Source organism: Andrographis paniculata, unplaced genomic scaffold (genome assembly GCF_009805555.1).
Source record: "Andrographis paniculata isolate CXL003 unplaced genomic scaffold, ASM980555v1 Contig65END, whole genome shotgun sequence".
NCBI lineage: Eukaryota > Viridiplantae > Streptophyta > Magnoliopsida > Lamiales > Acanthaceae > Andrographis > Andrographis paniculata.
This window is the reverse complement of record NW_026137601.1, coordinates 4,403,916-4,425,067: the sequence shown is the minus strand read 5'-3', so window position 1 is coordinate 4,425,067 and position 21,152 is coordinate 4,403,916. Positions and strand designations below refer to the sequence as shown.

The 21,152-nt window shown below is 30.2% G+C and overlaps 1 protein-coding gene across 1 annotated transcript; it reads left to right on the top strand.

The window, feature by feature from the left end:
• The first annotated feature begins 6,201 nt into the window (after positions 1-6,201).
• LOC127262648 (germacrene A synthase-like) lies at positions 6,202-10,132 on the top strand. Its single transcript, XM_051291437.1, has 8 exons — positions 6,202-6,291; positions 7,733-7,997; positions 8,070-8,448; positions 8,523-8,741; positions 8,848-8,986; positions 9,085-9,330; positions 9,410-9,746; positions 9,851-10,132. The coding sequence occupies exons 1-7, from the start codon at positions 6,202-6,204 to the stop codon at positions 9,704-9,706; spliced, it is 1,635 nt and encodes a 544-aa protein (XP_051147394.1). The 3' UTR covers positions 9,707-9,746; positions 9,851-10,132.
• Positions 10,133-21,152: the final 11,020 nt, after the last annotated feature.

The window sequence follows — 21,152 nt, the reverse complement described above, 5'->3', positions numbered from 1 at the left end:
ACGCCGGAGGTGACGTGTCCGCCAGGTCAGCGACACCTGGCTGACACGTGGATTTTTTTTCATTTTTATTAATTTTTAAAATTTTTTTAATTGGACCAAATAAAAAATTACAAATAAAATTAAAAAAACAAGTTTTATAAAAAATTTAAGAAAATAAAAAAATCCACGTGTCCGCCAGGTCAGCGACACCTGGCGGACACATCACCTCCGGCGAGCCACGCGAGCATCTCCGGCGCCGGAGAACTAAAACAGCGAAAACTTCTCACTTATGGGACTAGTTTGCGACAGGCTCTACTTACAGGACTAAAATGATAAGGGGGTCCAGTTACGGAACTAAAAAAAACAGTTTACCCTATGTTGTATTAGGTTGAGAAGGAAAGAGGTCAAGTTGTGATGGGCATCGATACCTTCGTGAAAGATAATACTGGGACTAAAGAAGAAGCGGTGACTAAACTTCATGAAATGGCAAAAAAATGCTTAGAAGGATATAAATGAGGAGTTTTTAAAATCATATTTCCATTGGAAAAATATGGTAGAGCGTGTTATGAATGTTTCTCGATTTCTCTATAGCAGTACATAGTTTGACAAATATTTTGAATTTAAAATTATTACTTGAAAGAAAAGTTCGTATAAAACGAGAAATACATTACGGAAGAATCACAACTTCAGTAATGGATTATCTTAATTCAATATATATATAATATCAAAGTTATGTTTTATTAATAAATAAAATAATATTATTATTTAATCTACTATAATAGAAAATAATATATTGAATTAGAATTGAGAAAATATACTATTTTTATTCATAAAATATAGTATCAAAATACTACTTGAACTAAAATATAAATAAAAATTAACGTTGAAACACAAACCAAACAAACCTAAATTTACTCCAATGTAGGTTCAATTAAATACGACTATATAATAAATATAAATTTTTTTATATATCAATTGATAGTTAGTTATAATTTTAATAGAATAAGAAATACTCCCTAAATTTTGTTATATATCAATTGATAGTTAGTTATAATTTTCATAGAATAAGAAATACTCCCTCTCCTTTTGTTAGCTATAATTATGTTTGATTTTTTTTTTTAATTGTCTATAAAAAAAAAAACAAAAAAAGAAGATATCCCCACCTTCTTTCACCGACGTCCATTGAAGAAAATAAATTGTGGAAAAGACAGAGCGTAGAACAAAATAGAGTAAAATGATGTATGTTCCGGTCAGTTCTTGTGTGTTGTGGACAAAGATAATATTTTAGAAATTACATAATGCAATAATTTTTTTCCATCGATCGCAAAAGTAACTTGTTGACGAATTTTAATTACATCCCTATCTTCTTAACATCATATTCTAAATATATATGCATCATAATTATATTATCCATTCAACATATTAATATATTAGCCATAAACAATGAAAGACTTGCAAGCTTCCATTAGTTCAATTAGATTCACTAAATTTATCCTAATTGTTGAATCCAATAGTTGTGCGAATGATATGTAGCATGAAATAACAAAATGGTTTACATTATTTTTTGAGGCAATTTTAGATTTTATTATATTTTTGTAGAAGTTACGATAGTACTCACTTAACAATGTTAATTTTTATAATATAATTTATTCGATTGCTCTATGAAATTATATTTGAAACCAATAAGCTAAAGAGTATCATATTTTATCCAAATTTGAAAATGTTGAACTAAACTAATTTACCCTTAAATTTAGTATCAACCTCCTTAAAGTATGGACAGTTGAAAAAGTCTTCAAATTAAATTATATCTATTATTTTTTTAATTATTTAAATCCCTGAAAAAATATATAGTATATTTATTCAGTCAAATTCTACATAAAAAAAAAAAAGTAGGAAAACAAGTAATTTACTTACTCAATATTTGCGTTGGAGCGACACCATAATAATATATTCTGTAAACCATATTACATTGAAATAAACAACATATTTTATAACAGTATATCATTTGCCTCTTCACGTGACGACTATTGGACAAATGTATCTTTTTTTAAGTTTCAACGCATACAAGTCATATTGTAGATACGCGCATAGACGAAAATTTTCCGTGCAAAAAAAAAAAAGCAAAAAAAAAACAAAAAGTGTTCGTCAAATATGCAATACATTCACTATTGCTGCAATAAAAATGGGTACAAAAATGGCAGTAAAATTGACCCCAATAATAGAAGAACATATTCAGAGAGGATGTTGCCGCTTAGTCATATATAAACATAATATATATAACATAGTCCATTATTTAAACCTGATCAATACATCATAACTATGCAATATATAAATCATAAAATGAAATATATCATAACTATACGTGCAACATCCCTATCTGCAACTTACATCATTTATATCAGATGTATATATCATGTCTATTGAAGTTATATATCATATTTAGAAACATAATGGTGAAAAATATATCTAACATAGTCCATCATTTAAATCTGATCAATATTTTATAACTATGCAATATATAAATCATAAATATGAACGATAATATAAAATAAAAGTGTGTACAATAAGGTTTACTATCGTCAGTCTATCATAAGTTAAACAACATATGTATCATGAATATACATCCTATGTGTCCGCAGACCAGCAAAAAGACTTTTAGGAACAACTGTGCTGATTTTTATTTTTTTTTCTAAAAGAGACTAATCAAGAATGCATATATACACATAATCACCATAAAAAAATTATGCAGTATTGAAATTACAACCACCAAATTTGTTCGTCGCCAATCAGCCTTTCCTCTCTCCCTCCCCTAGCACGATAGGGGAATCGAGAGCGGAGGTGGCAAACATGTTTGACGGCGGTTGGCGCGGATAGAGATGTCGTCGTCAACTACGGAGGTGTAAATAGAAGGGGAATCGAGGGCGGAGGCAGCTAGCATGTTAGACGACGTTGGTCGCGGCTAGAGATGTCTTCGGTGGTGGTTGTCAACTGCAGAGGTATAAATATAAGGGAAATCGAGGGTGGACGTGGCTAACGTGTTTGACGGCGGTAGGCACGCTAGAGATGTCATCATCGGTGGTCGCGGAATGTGTGGTTGACGTAGGCAAGACAATGAGAGGAGGAAGGAAGTCACTGCATGGTAAAATTAGGGTTGGTAAATAAATTTTGGGTGGTAAGTAAATCTTCTTATTTAGGAAACATACAGTTCAATTTATCCCGTATAATTAATAATTTGCGAGTTAAGAGAATACATCATAATACATTTATTTTGACATCATTTGAGTAGATTATATATGAAGGGCATTTCACGATAAAACGTCATAATAATATTATAGAAACATAATTTGTGATACTCTATGCATCATTCTATTTTGAATGTGTACATTTCGGAAATTAATTATTTGCAAATATTTTTTATTTTATTTAGGATTAACTTAATCCTGAATATATCGGAAGTAGTTGATATAATTTTTTCTAATTGATTTTTCCTTATATAAAGATCCTTAATTATTTTTTTAAATTACCAAACACTCCTCAATTAAACTCAACCGTTGGATTTTCAATCAAAAAAATCCAACCGGTTAAAAATAAAATCAGAATTCTTGTGAATTTTGTATCGCATGAAAAGGATACCAAAATTCTTAGAAAACATGTGCACACATAACCAATATCACGTGAATTTCATGTAACTTCTTAAACACAATAAAATCTACCATTTATTTTTTTGACACATACACATATATATATATATATAAATATATATATATCTTAAGACTATGAAAATATACTATCTATCAATTTGCTTTTGAAGTGTAGAACTTTGAATATTTATATTGTATTCATACATAGTACAAATTAAATGAAAAAAAATATTTACATTAGTGTTGTATAATACAAATGTAATGACATTTGTATAAAATATTAAAAAATATAATGATATTTCTAAAGTTAAATACAATAACGTAAAAAAACAAATGAATGTTTTGTTAAGAGATGGAAGTAATATTTTATTATATGAAAATACATGTATTAATAAGACATTAAGACATTATATAATTTTTTTTATTTAATTTGCACGGTTTTTCTTTATAGAATCGCCGTTGCCGACGTGTACATGACCGGCGCAGATGTGTACCACGATGTGTCATTTTTCCGGCGGCTGACGTGGAATTTGTTTAAAAAATAAAATAAATTAAATTAATATTACTTTTTTTTTTAATCTATTTTGGCCCGATTTGACCAAAATGCAAAACACATATTTAAAATTTGGTCCAATTGAACCAAATTACAAATAACACAAAATTAAAAACATTACAAAAATATGTTATTTGCAATTTGGTTCAATTTTACCAAATTGCAAATATGTTATTTGCATTTTGGTCCAATCGGGCCAAATTAGAAAAAAAATTAATTGTAATTTAATTTATTTTATTTTTTAAACAAATTCCACGTCAGCCGCCGGGAAAATGACACGTCGTGGTACACGTCTGCGCCGGCCATGTACACATCGGCAATGACGATTCCACGTCTGCGCACGTGCCCGGCATGTGACGTTTTCCGGTACCGGAGGACATAAATAAGGCATTCGTAACACTTACTATTCTATTTTGCGAAACCGAAAAAAGGTGTCTAAAAATAATAATTTGGGATACATAATGGTAATTTTTACAATTTTTCCTTCAATATATATAACTAACAAAATACCTCTAACTTTTATGAAAATATTCATTTCGTTTTTATTTGTAAAGACAAAAATATAAAAATTATCTTAAATATTTCTACTAACCACTACAATAATATTATTATTTTATCTACTACAATAAACTAATGATATATTGAGTTAGGATCGAGAGAATATAATTTTTTTATTCATAAAATATGGTATCAAAGTACTACTTAAACTAAAATTTAAATAAAAAATTAAAATTTAAACATAAACCAAACTAACCTAAAGGTACTCCAAGGTAGGTTTAATTATATACAATTATATAATAAATATAAATTTAGTTATATATCAATTTATATTTAGTTATAATTTTTGTAGAATAAAAAGTATGATTATTTAATAAATATAAATTTGGTAAAAATTATCATAGGATATGGACCACAAAGATAAGTGATTAGATATTAGTCAGTAATCTTTTCAATAAACATGTTATTATTGTTAAATGACACAATCAATCCTATAACCTAATCGTACACTCTAAAGAAAGCATTTCAGTATGCATCAACATTAACATCTCTTTCAATCACTACAAGAAAAAATTATTTTTGTAACAGTTTTTATTTATTTATTTATTTATTTTTAAATCTACTTTTTGCGTTACTAATGACATTAGAGATGAAATTAAGAATGAAATTACGTTAGCTACGTGAACTTTAGGGACGGAATTCCGTTACAAATATATTATTTTTTTGTAGTGAATGTTGATATCTTTTTGGATTATGGATAATAAATCAAATATAATAAAGTATGATTCTTTTTGAATTTTACAATGTATTGTAAGATTTACATATATTTTTTTAATTAATTAGTGGGATAAGTTTCATTAAACTAATGTTCCTATTGTATCATGATAATTGTAACTAATATCCTTTTTTCTTATTAGTATAATTTTTGTTTAATATGCTTAAAAAAAGTTACGATGATATTAACTTGTTAGCAATGAGTAAAGTTTTATGTCCGACCAAAGAAGGAATATTGTATTACTAATTAGAAAGAACACATTTTGCATCCAAAGTTATTATTATTTTAATTTCTTTTTTGTTTAATTGCTGGAGATACTCTTGTATTTTGTTAGAACTTGCATTGATGATAATAAATTGTTACTATGGTACACGGTCTGCGTAAAAATTTTTGTTACATTGACCAACTTCTTCCCTACCTTATGGTTATGGTGTGACCAATTCGTTGGTTATGATATGATCCTTAGGATATTAATTTATATGATCTCCGATAATCGAAAATTTTATTTTACATATATGATCGATTTTAATCTTTATTCTATGATTTTCAATATGACTAAAATTGAATAATGTGATATACAATCAAACCAAAAATATTTTTTACCTAAAATAATATCATTTAAATATTAACAAAATATTATTTTAAAAATAAGAAATATCTTATATTTTAATTAAGCATACATGTATTTAATCTATAACTCATCTATAAATAGAAGCCATGTTGCATGTTATCATCGTATATTACAAGTCTCAAGAATGAGTACAAAAGATGTTCTTCGTCCAGTGACCAACTTCTCCTCTACCTTGTGGGGTGACCAATTCCTACGTTACGAATTTGACCCTCAGGTAATTTCTATGGTCTCCTAAAATAAAAAAAAAAAAAATTATTTTCAATCTATACTCGATTTTCATATTATTCTATAATTATGCACGGTCTTTATATTTCAATTCTCCAAATTATTGTATGTTTGCTTTTTAAGTTCTGAATCTTCCATTCATTAAGTTTTGATCTTCGAACTTGGCATGACAAAAGATAAAATATGATAAAATACAAGATAAAAATACAACCATACAAAATTATATAATAAAAATATGATAAAATTTCTTGTAACTCACATGTTGTTTTGAATGTCTTTTCCATCATTAGTTTAAAATATGTGCAACCTTCCATCGTGTTTAAGGAAGTATTGTACAGATTCACCAACTATCTAAACTTAATGGATTGGCAGAAACTATTGTTGTTCGACTACTAAAGTTTGGAATTTTTTTTCAATGTTTTTTGAAAATACATGAAAAAGTTATACAATGAATGTAATGGTCCGTAGGCCATTTAAACCATAAAGAATTTTATGAGGAATTTTGCTTTAAAACAAAATTTACTACATATATACAAAGTGAATAACTTTATATGTATATTCACACCATATATCCATGACATGCTTGTGATATATTTTGTAAATAAAGAGCGCGATTGTAACTCATTACTCCCTCACAGTCCGTCTCTAAAGGCCTCATTTACATTTTCTGTCATTATATTTAACATTAAAAATATCTTCATATTTATATAATTTTTTTTTTTTGTACAAATGTCCTTTTATTAGTATTATAAGACATTAATACAAGTATTTTTACAGTTTTTTTTTAATTTGTATTATATTTTCATATAATAATTAATATAAAAATATTAAGAAGGAAAAGTAAATGGGACACTTAGAGCCGGACGGAGCTAATATATTTTAGTGTAGTAAGAAATCAAGTATCATTTGCTTGATTTGTAGTTCATCAAAGCTTTAACTTTACTAAGAATAAACTCAAAACTAGTATAAAAAAGTCCTGAACTTTAAAATCCTAAATCTGTTATACAATCATTATTATTAGCTTTTTTCCTATACAATCATTATTATAATCTATAATTCACAAAATATCAGCTTCAAAGTACTATTAAAAGAAAAAAAAATTGAAACTAAATTCCAAAAGGATACACGTTTGAGAATTAAATCCTATAGAGCAAAACCTTAGATGAAATGATCACAATTATATAAAATTCATTTTATAATAAAATGTAATACAAAATTTATAATAAAACCTAAACTATACTTTAACATTTACAACTTATTTTAAATTCATTTTCTTTTTGTTTAAGTCAGTTTCTCAAACAAAAAGGGAAAATAGCAACTTGTTTATTATTATTATTGACATGAAATTTTTTATTGTATTTAGGCTTGTGAATTTGTTATAAAGTATAATCAATGGGTCTTTTATTATTAATCATTATTTTTGGGCATAGATTATGAAAGAATATGCCAACGAGGTTAAGATGTTGAAGAATACAGTGAGGAATCAAATAACAGATCAAGATATGGGAATGATGGATGCTATGAATCTCATTGATACACTCGAACGCCTAGGCATAGCATATCATTTTGAAAATGAAATTTCAGAGAAATTACGAGAAATTTATGACCTCCTCGATACCGACAAATATTGTGATCTCTACACAACTGCTCTTCATTTTCGGATACTCAGGCAGCATGGGTATCATATATCTTGCGGTATGTATATATGTTGGGTTAGAATTAAATATCACCATAATTCCAGCTATTTAATTTAATTTGAATGCGCAGATATTTTTCTCAAATGGTTGGATGGTAATGGAAAATTCCAGGAGTCCATTAAGAATGATATAAGGGGTTTGTTAGCCTTGTATGAAGCAACACATCTGAGAATACATGGAGAAAGCATATTAGATTATGCACATGTTTATACTAGGACCGGTTTAAAAAATGTGGAACAAAGTCTCCATCAATCACCCCTAGAGAAACAAGTCGAGCACGCGTTAGTGCAAGCCCTACACTTGGGCTGTCCAAGAATCGAAGCACGATTCTTCATCTCCATCTATGAAGAGGAGGTTGAACACCGGAATGAGTCATTGTTAAACTTGGCCAAATTTGACTATAATTTACTTCAAATATTACACAAGAAAGAGCTTCAAGAATTGTCACGGTAAACTTATCAATTATTTGCATTTTTACTATGAATAAACTCTCAAACTATGTTACTCGTATTTTTCGGTGTAGGTGGTGGAAAGAATTGAATCTAATATCAAAACACAAATATGCCAAGGACAGATTAGTTGAATGCTATTTTTGGGCTGCAGGAGTGTACTATGAACCCGAATATTCGCGCGGACGTATTATGCTTACAAAACTTATGATCATTATATCAATAACAGATGATACGTATGATGCTTATGGCACGCTTGAAGAGCTACAAGCTTTCACAAAAGCAATAGAAAGGTAAAATTCTGAATCATGTGTTTGTGAGAGAGAATGGAAGGGAGATACTACTTACTAGTTCATTTCATTTAAGTTTTTTAAAATTAATTATTGTTTTATTCATTAGATGGGATATTGGGGAGATTGTTAAACTCCCAAATTACATGAGAGAATTCTATAAAACTACTCTAGAGCTCTATCAAGAATTTGAAGATGAGCTAAGCAGTGAAGGAAGGTCCTACGCAATAAAATACGCCATCGATGCTGTATGATGATATCGCACTTAATTTCCTCTTTTTCTTACGATTCCTTGGTATAAAATGTTTCAATTAAATTTGACATATATGTAATAACTTCAATGTAGCACAAGGAATTGGTAAGAAACTACTATACTGAGGCCAAGTGGTTCATGCAAGGAATATATCCAACCTTTGAGGACTATCTTAGCAACGGTCATATAACTTGCACCTATTTTTATCACACCATGGTGTCGTTGTTGGGAATGAAATCTCTAACAGAGAAGGAATTTGAGTACCTGCACCAGAAACCTAAAATGATTGTTGCTAGCGGCATCAATTGCCGGCTCATAGATGATATCACTAGCTACGAGGTACAAGTGAAAAGTTATACTATGCCAACATGTCTAAATAAATTATTCTGATTTTTTGTTAACATATATATCGTATTAGGTTGAGAAGGAAAGAGGTCAAGTTGTGACGGGCATCGATTGCTTCATGAAAGATAATAATGCTACCAAAGAAGAAGCGGTGGCTAAACTTCATGAAATAGCGGAAAATGCTTGGAACGATATCAATGAGGAATTTTTGAAATCATATTTTCATTGGAAAGATGTGGTAAAGCGTATTATGAATATTTCTCGAATAATGGATGTGGCTTACAAGAATGATCATGATGGATACACCAAACCAGAAAAGAACGTGAAACCTCACATCATTGCCTTGTTCGTCGATCCAATAAAATATTAGGCATCTCATCCTCTCGTTACTATAAGTCATCTAGGTTAAGGTAATGTCACCATTTCTATATATTATTTACTGCATGTTTCTTAGGATCCCTATATTTTTGCTTCCATTGAGACTTCAATTCTATAACAAGATTTAAATTTTTAGGTACATTTTGATTCTTGGACTTCACAAGGGTTATGTTTCCATCTTTCATGGCGTGTTTCGGTTCACAACTTATAAGTTATCTTCTATTTGAGAGAAGCATATATATATATATATATTTAAATGTTGTTTGTTGAAAATGAGACGAGATGTTTATTGTATATTTGAATTGAATACCTGTTGTAAATTTGTTATATATTTATGTAGGTGTGTTTTATATATTTTTTTCTAGTATTTTCTCAGTAGAAGTACATAGTTTGAAAAATATTTTGAATTTAAACTTATTGTTTGAAAGAATAGTTTTATGTCTGAACAAAGAGGGAATAATGTATTACTAAGAAATGATCAGAAAGAACTCATTTTGCATCCGAAGGGATTTTATATTTCCTCTTTGAAGCTTTGTAATTCTTTATTTACATTTTTAGTGAAATGCTCTTCATCTTCAACCACAACAATTTGTTATCGACTTCAAAATTATTAGAGAGATATTTCTTTACTTCTTCTCTTATTATGATTACATTTTTATTTTTTACATTATGTTGTTTCATTACTATGATTCCAAAGTTTTATTATTTTGTTAAAATATATATAAATTTTTTTGTTTAATTGTTGGAAGTACTCATGTATTTTGTTAGGACTTGGATCGATGATAATAAATTGTTACTACTGTAAATATAAGTTAAAAAAATAAAATGTCATGGCAGCCTCTACGGCTTTTTTTTTAGTTGGATCAAATTCAATATGTATGTGTATATTTATATTCGAGGATCTCAATGATAAGAGTTTTCACAATTATATTGTCCAATCAGTATTTTTGACTTTATTGTATGTTTGAAACGATAAATACAAAGATTAATCAAGACATCGATCAGATTAATTAGTACGTATATGTAGGGGCTGAATTGAATCATCATATGTAATTACGACTAGTTATTATTCAATTTAGCCCCTGCTACTTATGACTTTTGAAATATAATAAGATAAAACAATAACTAAGAACCTAAAAATTGCATATGCTTCAGTTCCATTCATACTATATTTATGCATATTATATCTATATATATCTTTATACGTGTGTGTTTGTTTGAAAGGAGATACACGGAAACCCTATATCAACATTTGATAGATTTTGAATGATTCTTGTACCTAATTGGCTTTAGGTCATAGATAAACGATAAAGAAGTATGTTTACACTATTTATATATATACTTTTATAGAAAGAAATTGTGGGGTAAATAAGGGAAAAAAAAGAATATTTTTATGAAAAGTATATGAGAAATACATGATAAATTTTAAATTTCTATAATACAAAGATTTAATGATAGATAATTAGAAATATATATATATAATACTATTGTCAGAGCTTTATAAAGATACAAATAAAAAATATATTTTTATTGTCAATTATTACTATTATTATTTTTTTTAATATATTTGAGAGTGTTGTGATTTTTGCATAAAATAATTTGAGCCTTAAACTTCTCAAACCTGTCATGTTTCCCACAGTCAAATGTTGTCTGATAATTTGAGAACGACAAAATAATAATTTGTAGTATTGCAGATCTATTTATGACTTTGAAACAAGAATCCAAACACTTCAACAAAACCATCCTTGTTTGAACGTGTGTAGTGTGGAAAATTGAAAAATATATTTTAGTGAGAGAAAATATTGTGTATCATTCCAAGTGAGTCATTCTATTTCTTCATATCTTGATAATGTTCTAATGTTTTAATTGTTCTCAAAAACTTATTTGAAAAAAAAGAAAAGACTTCCAATTTAGAAGATAACTAGCCCATGAGGACATTTACTCTCAATTGGACATGTGGTTTGTTTGTGTAATTACTGCATTATAACAATAAATTTTTTGGGTAATGTGCAATGAAAATTGCATAAAAGATATTTTTTTTTATGTTTGTTGGTGTAATTTAATCTTTTTAAACAAACATTGTGTGTCATTTATTTTATCTCGTACTTATATCAACATTCGATCGGCTCATTCTTTTATCATATTCCATAACCACTGAACAATCATACATACAAAGTTGTATTTCTCCATTGTATAAATACTCCCTCCGTCCATTAAAATTAGTCCATTTGGGCTCGGCACGTGAATTAAAAAAAATGAATATTTTATTGAAAAAGTGATAGGTAGTTGAGACTATTTTTGGAAATTTAGTTAAAAAGTCGAGTAAATAAAGAAAGAGAATGGAATAAAGTTAGTGGTATTTGTTGTAAATAAGGGTAATAATTAAATATTGATTTGTTGACTTTGCCAAAATTAGTAATAAGATAAATTTAACGGACAGACTAAAAAAAAAGTGAGAATAAATTTGGCCGACAGAGGGAGTATAATTTATCGTCCAAACAAATTTGGAACAGTTAGGCCACTTACATTATTTTATCACCCGACTTACTATTGAAGGAAAAAAATTGAAACTAAATTAAAAAAACAATACACGTTTAAGAATTAAATCCTATAGAGAAAAACCTAATATGAAATTATCACAATTATACATCAAAAATAAACATTTCAAGAACATAAAATTTTGTATAAGTTTCAAAATAAACATGAAATAGATTAATAAAGTTTATACATGATATGTTGCTGAAATCCATTGAGCAAGGAACTGAACAAAACACGCTACACTTTTATATTTTGATAGTTAAAATGTATTACAAAATTTATAATAAAATCTAAAGTATTACTTTTACATATAGAACTTATTTTAAATTCATTTACTTTCTGTGTAACTAAATTTCTTAAAAGAAAAAGGAAGATAGCAAAGTATTTATTATTATTATTATTAACATGGAAAATTCAATTGTATTTAGGCTTGTGAATTTGTTATAATGTATAATTAAGGGTGTTTTTCTATTATTATTTGTTATTTTTGGGCGTAGATTATGAAAGAATATACCAACGAGATTAAGATGTTGAAGAATAAAGTGAGGAGTCAAATAGCAGATCTAGAATGAGAACGATGGATTCTATGAATCTCATTGATACGGTCGAACGCCTAGGCATAGCATATCATTTCAAAAATAAGATTTCAGACAAATTACGAGAAATTTATGACCTCCTCGATACCGACAAATACTGTGATCTCTACACAGCTGCTCTTCATTTTCGGATACTCAGGCATCGTGGGTATTATATATCTTGCGGTATGTATATATGTTGGGTTAGAATTAAATATCACCATAATTCCAAGTGTTTAATTTGATTTGAATGCGCAGATATTTTTCAGAATGGATGAACGGTAATGGAAAATACTAAGAGTCGATTAAGAATGATGTAAGGGGTTTGTTAGGCTTGTATGAAGCAACACGTCTGAGAATACATGGAGAAACTATATTAGATTAAGCACATGTTTATACTAGGACCAGTTTAAAAAATGTTAATCAAAGTCTCGATCAATCACCCCTCAAGAAACAAGTCGAGCACGAATTAGTTCAAGTCCTACACTTGGGCTGCCCAAGAATCGAAGCACGATTCTTCATCTCCATCTATGAAGAGGAGGTTGAACACCGAAATGAGTCTTTGTTGAACTTGGCCAAATTCGACTATAATTTACTTCAAATATTACACAAGAAAGAGCTTCAGGAATTGTCACGGTAAGCTCATCAATTATTTGCATCTTTACTCATGAATAAACTCTCAAATTATGTTACTCGTATTTGTCGGTGTAGGTGGTGGAAAGAAATGAATCTAATATTAAAACACAAATATGCCAAGGACAGATTGGTTTAATGCTATTTTTGGGCCGTAGGAGTGTATTACGAACCCGAATATTCGTGCGGACGTATTATGCTTACAAAACTTATGATCATTATATCAATAACAGATGATACGTATGATGCTTATGGCACGCTTGAAGAGCTACAAGCGTTCACAAAAGCAATAGAAAGGCAAAATTCTGAATCATGTGTTTGTGAGAGATAAAGGAAAGGACAATAAAATACGCCATCGATGTTGTATGATGATATCACACTTAATTTCCTCTTTTTCTTACGATCTCTTGGTATAAAATGTTTCAATTAAATTTGACGTATATATAATAACTTAAATGTAGCACAAAGAGTTGGTAAGAAGTTATTATATTGAGGCCAAGTGGTTCATGCAAGGAATATATCCAACCTTTGAGGACTATCTTTGCAACGGTCATATAACTTGTACCTATTTTTATCACACCATGGTGTCGTTGTTGGGAATGAAATCTGTGACGGAGAAGGAATTTGAGTACCTGCACCAGAAACCTAAAATGATTGTTGCTAGCGGCATCAATTGCCGGCTCATAGATGATATCACTAGCTACGAGGTACAAGTGAAAATTTATACTATGCCAATATGTCTAAATACATTAATTTGATTTTTTGTTAACATATATATCATATTAGGTTGAGAAGGAAAGAGGTCAAGCTGCAACGGGCATTGATTGCTTCATGAAAGAGAATAATGCGACCAAAGAAGAAGCGGTGGCTAAACTTCATGAAATGGCAAAAAATGCTTGGAATGATATCAATGGGGAGTTTTTGAAATCATATTTCCATTGGAAAGATGTGATAGAGCGTATTATGAATATTTCTCGAATAATGGATGTAGCTTACAAGAATGATCACGATGGATACACCAAACCGGAAAAGAATGTGAAACCTCACATCATTGCATTGTTCGTCGATCCAATACAATTTTAGGCATCTCGCCCTATCCTTACTATAAATCATCTAGGTTAAGGTAATATCACCATTTCTATGCCCGATATATTTTTTACTGCATATTTCTTAGGATTCCTATATTTTTTTTTTCTTCCGTTGAGACTTCATTTTTATAACAAGATTTAAATTTGTAGGTACATTTTGGTTCTTGGACTTCACAAGGGTTATGTTTCCATCACTACAAGAAAAATCATTTTTGTAACAAAATTTTTTTGTCTCTAAATTTACTTTTTCCGTTACCAATGACATTAGAGACGGAATTATGAATGGAATTATATTAGCTACGTGAACTTTAGGAACGAAATTCCGTTACAAATATATTATTTTTTTGTAGTGCATCTTTCATGGCGTGTTCCGGTTCACAATTTATAAGTTATCTTCTATTTGAGAGAAGCATATCTTAGATCAACACTCAATCTACTCATTCTTTTAACACATGCCATAACCACTGAATAATTATACATACAAAGTTGTGTTTATCAATTGTAAGAATATAATTTGTGGTCCCAATAAATTTGAAAGAGTTAGGCCACTTATATTATTTTATCACCCTAATGACAATTTGTTGTCATTGTCCATAGTTATGGTATATTAATTAAACTCAGTTGATAAATTAATTTAATAGTTTCAATATGGTATATGGCGTACCTGTATACCGAAAAAATAAATAAGGTATGCCAAAATACCGGTACGCTATCGGTATGAAAATCTTTATATCGTAATTCAGGGTATACTGACTTAAAGTATACTGAATCTTTCAGTACGATATAGGTATGACGTTTTCTTATACCGATATTTACAATACGGTATATGATATGTGTAAAATTTTTGGTTACATTGATCAACTTCTTCCCTACCTTGTGGTGTGACCAACTCTTTGGTTATGAATTTGATCCTTAGGTTATTAATATATATGATCACCAATAATCGAAAATTTTATTTTGTATATATATGTTTGTCTTTCATCTTTATTCTATAATGTTTAATGTGACTAAAATTGATTAATGTGATATACAATCAAACCAAAAATATTTTTTCCCTAAAAAATATTATTTAAATATTAATTTATTTTTAAAAAAAATAAGAAATATTTTATATTTCAATTGAGCATAATTATATTTAGTCTATATCTCATCTATAAATAGAAGGTAAGTTGTAGGCTATCATCATATATTACAAGTCTAAAAAATACGTACAAAAGATGTTCTCCATCGTATAAATAGAATCCTTGTTCGTCCTTGAACAATCATCATTAGAATCGGGGATTCCAGTGTTCGCATTTATTGGTGTCAATTGTCGAGAATCGTATATCATAGAGAAACCTTCAATAAACTTCTTTAAATGCATCCCATTGACTAGAAAAAACTATCATGATCATCTGAAAATTTTGGATTGTAGATTTGCACAACACCATTGGCGAAGACCTGTTTAGCAACATAAGGTTCTGTCCATTACCACTTGAGCTGTCTAGGAATAAGTACAATTTAGAATTGTAAAGTAGGAATTTATCCCCTTATTCAAAGTGCTTGTGGCGAATCATCTTATCATGATAAAACTGAGCTAGTTCCTTGTAAATTTTGACATTCATCCAAATTAATGAGAAAGCTCTTCCTTTTTCTCTTGGGCAGGAGGGATGTAAAAAATTGGAATTGAATCGCCCAATATGCTCTATGCTCTATCTCCAAAGGCAAGTGACACAATTTTCTATAACCCAGACGAGATACCGACATTCCAATTGGAGTCTTAAATGATATTTGATATGCCCAAAATGCTTTACATCCAGCTTGAGTTACCGCTCTTTTCTATTCTTGCCGATATTAGTTTGCAAAATGTGCTTCAGCTTGCTGTTACTCACTTCAACCTAACCACTGGATTGTGTGCGATAGGAGGTAACAAGGCTATGACGAACACTGTACTTAGCTAGAAGCACAATGAATTGCTTATTGAAAGAGTATGTGCCTTTTATCTCTATTGAATGTCCTGGGAATGCCAAATCATGATAAAGTATATTTTTGGATGAAATTGATTACTTGAATTGCATCACTCATAAGAAGAACAGCTTCCTCAACCCACTTGTTTACATAGTCAACTATGACCAAGATGTAGAGGTTCCCATAGAACTTAGGCAATGGTCCTATGAAGTCAATTCCCCATACATCGAAAAGATGAACTTTCAAAATTTCTTGCTATGGCATCTCATCGCGCGTTTGGTGATAGTACCCAATAGCTGACATGCATCGCATTGTCTGATAAAATTCTGAGCATCTAAGTGTATAGTTGGCCAGTAGAATCCAAATTAGAGTACTTTCGCAGTTGTTCTTCGACTAGTGAAACGCCCACCTACAAATGATCCATGACATTCATGAAGAATATTCCGTATCTCTAATTCGGATACACAATGTCTCATGATTCCAGCATCGCCAAAATTGAACAAAAAAGACTCTTCCCAAAAATAGTAGTTGACAAAGCTTAGAAAATGTTTCATTCCTTTGAAATTGAAATAAGATAGTACAATACCACTGGTGTAATAGTTGGCAAAGTTGGCCAACTCTGCACCTTCTAAAAATATAACTTCTCACTAGAAAAGCATTCATTGATACTTGATAGTCGTGAGTCGGATGGTAGCCTATTAAGGTGGTCGGCCACTGGATTGCCGCTTGCTACTTTATCTTTTATCTTAATATCAAATTCTTGTAGAAACACTCATCAGATCAATCGCAGTTTGAAGTCTTTCTTATCCATCAAATATTTATGTGTAGCATATCATTATAAACAATTGTCTTGGACCCGATCACGTAAGGTCTGAATTTTGCACATATTTACAAAGATCATTATTATTATTGTTGTTGTCAGCAACGAACGGGTTAATTGAGCCCTCAAGCCCAATTTTTTATTTTTGTATGTAATTAATAAAATAAAATTTTATAAATATGGTATTTGCTCCCCCACCCCAAAACCCAGCCCGTTTGACCACTTTTATAATAATAATATATAATAAATTTTACTTTTAAATATATTATAAAAAACATAAATAAAACAAAAAAAACTATTTTTAAACTAATCTAATCCAACCCACCGTCTGCATCTCTTTCTTTGTTCTTTCTCATCTCTCTATTTCATTCTTCTTCTTCTTTTTCCATTTCATTCCAAATTTTTTTATTTTTTCTTTTATTTTTTTATCTTCTTCATTTATCCGTTGTTGCACTTAGAGAAATTGAAGAAGATAGAGTTTTGATAGTCGGATCCAAAGAAAAAAAAAAAACTCACAGCTAGATTCTTGCAGGTTTTTATTATTTGGAAAATCATGCGATTAGAATTGCGGATTTTGTTTGAATTTAACTAAGTATTATAATTTATGGATGATTCTTGACCATTGTTGCATTAATTTATTTATTTTCTGTAATTCTATTTTTTATTTTAATATTTGTAATTATTATATTTTAATGATAGGTTATTGGAACAAAAAAAAACTTGTTATGGAATGATTTTTTACACCAATTTCTAAAAAATCGAAGATTGTATTTTTTTTCCATAGAATACTATAAGTGCTCTAGTTGAAACTTGATAATGTGGTTGGTAATGTTGAAGACAATTAAAGTTCCAATAGGAGATATTATTGGGGATCCTGGATTTCGAAAATAGACTGAGAATTATGGTTAATTAGGAGAGAAGAATTAAAAAGGTTGATATTTGACAAAAGGTCCTTGTCAACCACGTAAATTTATTTATCCGCATACTAACTTTGATAGGTTAATGAGATCATTCTAAAACAAGTGATTAGAAGAATTTTGTTGGAATATAGTACTGCTACGCATTTTGTCATGAGTGTTACTCATTTTCAAATGGTGATAAATCTAGAGATAATGTATATACAGAATTTGATTTTGAAGAATTGGAAAAGAAAAAAAAAAAACTAAAGAGAAATTCCGTGAACACGAAGGAGGTCAAGGTAGCATACATTGTTATGCAAAAGTCCTATATATTGAGTTTAAAAATCAAGGGCCTAATATTAATTATATGCTCTCACATCAAGGTAAGCAAGATGAGATTAATTACCGAGATAGATTAGTAATGACCGTGGATGTGGTTTGATTTCTTTTAGACGGAGGATCTGGCGAATTAGATAGTTCATTGCATTCAGGTAATTAATTACTATGTTATTTCTTATGTTATTAACATTATTTATTACATTATAAATTTATTATGTCTACCTTATTTATAGGTAATTTTTATTGAACTTTTGAAATGAGAATGTAATCGGCATCCACAAATAAATGCATTGATGAACTCAAATGCTCCAAAAAATAGTAAATTAACCTCTACGAAAATCCAAAAAGAAGTCACTAACGCTTGTGCAACAGAGGTAAGACAAGCTATTGTTAATGAGATTGGTAACAAATGTTTTTCGCTTTTGATCGATGAAGGTCGAGATAGTTCAATAAAGTAGTAAATGTCTATAGTTTTAAGATTTGTTAATGATCATGGGGAGGTGATAGAGATATTTCTTGGAATGATGCATGTCACTAATACTTCTGCTTAGTCATTGAAAATAGCAATTGATGATTCTTTTCAAAGCATGCACTCTCGTTGTCTAAGGTTTGAGGTCAAGATTAGGATGGAGCCTCAAATATGAGTAGTGGATCAATAGTTTAGAGCTAAAACAATTGGATAAAAATAACCAAGCTCACCATGTTCATCATTTTGCTCACCGATTCAATTAGTGATTCTAACATCTTTTAAGAATAATAGAATAGTCAGTATTTTTTTTTATTATCTTGTGATGATTGTGAATGTAGTTGAGGCACCATGTAAAAGAAAAGATGATCTTTTACAAATACACTATGAAAATTGGGAACGAGATATGTTCTCTTTATTCTCCTCCTAATCATTTCTTTCTTTTCGCCTTTAAGTTTATAGATAAAGTAGCTCTTACCACTGAATTCATGATGGTATCAGAGCGGTTGTAAATAAATCCTAATCTATACCACCTTTATGAAGAATGGATGGCGATAAAGAAGAGAACAATATGAAAAATGATGGTGTTGTGGACACGATTTCACCCATGTACATCCATCCTTCTAACTACCCGACGTAGCAGCACGCCAACGAAAATCTTACCGACAAAAATTATGCTGATTTGTCACACGAAATGCTTAACTTCCTTTTCACCAAGACCAAAGCCGGTCTCTTTGATGGCAATTTAGAAAAACTAAACAAAGATCACCCACCCACATGGCATGGATGTGTGCAGATACCATGGTGAAGGGATGGTTGACCTCCGCAATGGAAAAGGACATCCAGAGCAGTGTGAAATATGCTCGTACCAGTTCCAAAATATGGTCTGCTCTTAACGAGAGATTTGGGAAAGAGAGTGCCTCGAGGGCATATGAATTGAAGCAGATACTCACTGCGGTGAAACAAGATAAGACTTTAGTCTCTTCTTGCAACACGAGACTTCGCAGTCTTTGGGATGAAATTCATTCCGTTCAACCGATATGATACACCAGCAGTGGCTGTACATGCGAGGTAGGGAAGAGACTAAATGGACACCTTGAGAAAGAAAAATTGTATCTAAAACCTCATGGACTAGACAAAGTTTTTTTGTTATTAAAAACCAAATTCTTGCCTTAAAATTTACACCTACCTTGGGCAATGCATACCATCTTATGGCCGAAGACCAGCAGCAAAGACTTATAACCGCAGAAAGAAGGTCCGGGGATTGAGACAATTGCCCTCAAAGCTCATGTACCAGGCCGATGTGATGCAAGTCAAGATGTGATAAACCGGGATTAAAAGAATCCAAACGTGGAGAGTTGGTTGAGCATTTCGACTTCTGTAATAAGGATGGACACAACAAAAATGGTTGTTTCAATAGGATTAGGTGCCCAGATTGGTGGCCGGGAAACAAAGGGAAATGTAAGGAGACTAAACCAAAATTGCTTGGGTTGGGATACATTCATGTCCTATACCAAGCTTGATGAAAAACCAGTATCAAAATATTTTAAAGCGTCTCACAGTTGATGGAAATAGCTCCATGGATAGAACACCACGTATGACCAACACGACAGGTAAAAGCAATTATAATAATGATTGGGTAGTTGACTCGGGAGACACCGAACACATTACTCATGAAATCAGAATTCTAAAAGTTAAAAAGGAAAATGAAGGTGAAGAACCAATCACTATTCCGAATGGAGACACCATGCTTGTTAAAGGGAGAGGTAATTGTACTATAAGGGAAGGCCTCGAGTTGAAGGATATGCTTTATGTCCCCAATTTTAATTGTATTCTTTTATCGGTTTGTTGTTTAATTGAAAATATCCAATGCTTCCTAACCTTTTTCCCTCAATTTTGTGTCATGTAGAAACTCCACACTAGGATCTTGATTGGTGCCGGTAAATGGAGAGACAATCTATATCGAATGGAGATGCTAATAATAAAAGAAAAGCTATATTGATGACTGGTAATACTTGGTATAAAAGGGTAGGACATGCTTCCAATGAGAAACTCAATATGACTGATTTCCTTATAAAAGCTACTTTCACTGAGGTTTGTGACTCCTGTTTCAAACCCAAACTCACCAGAAAA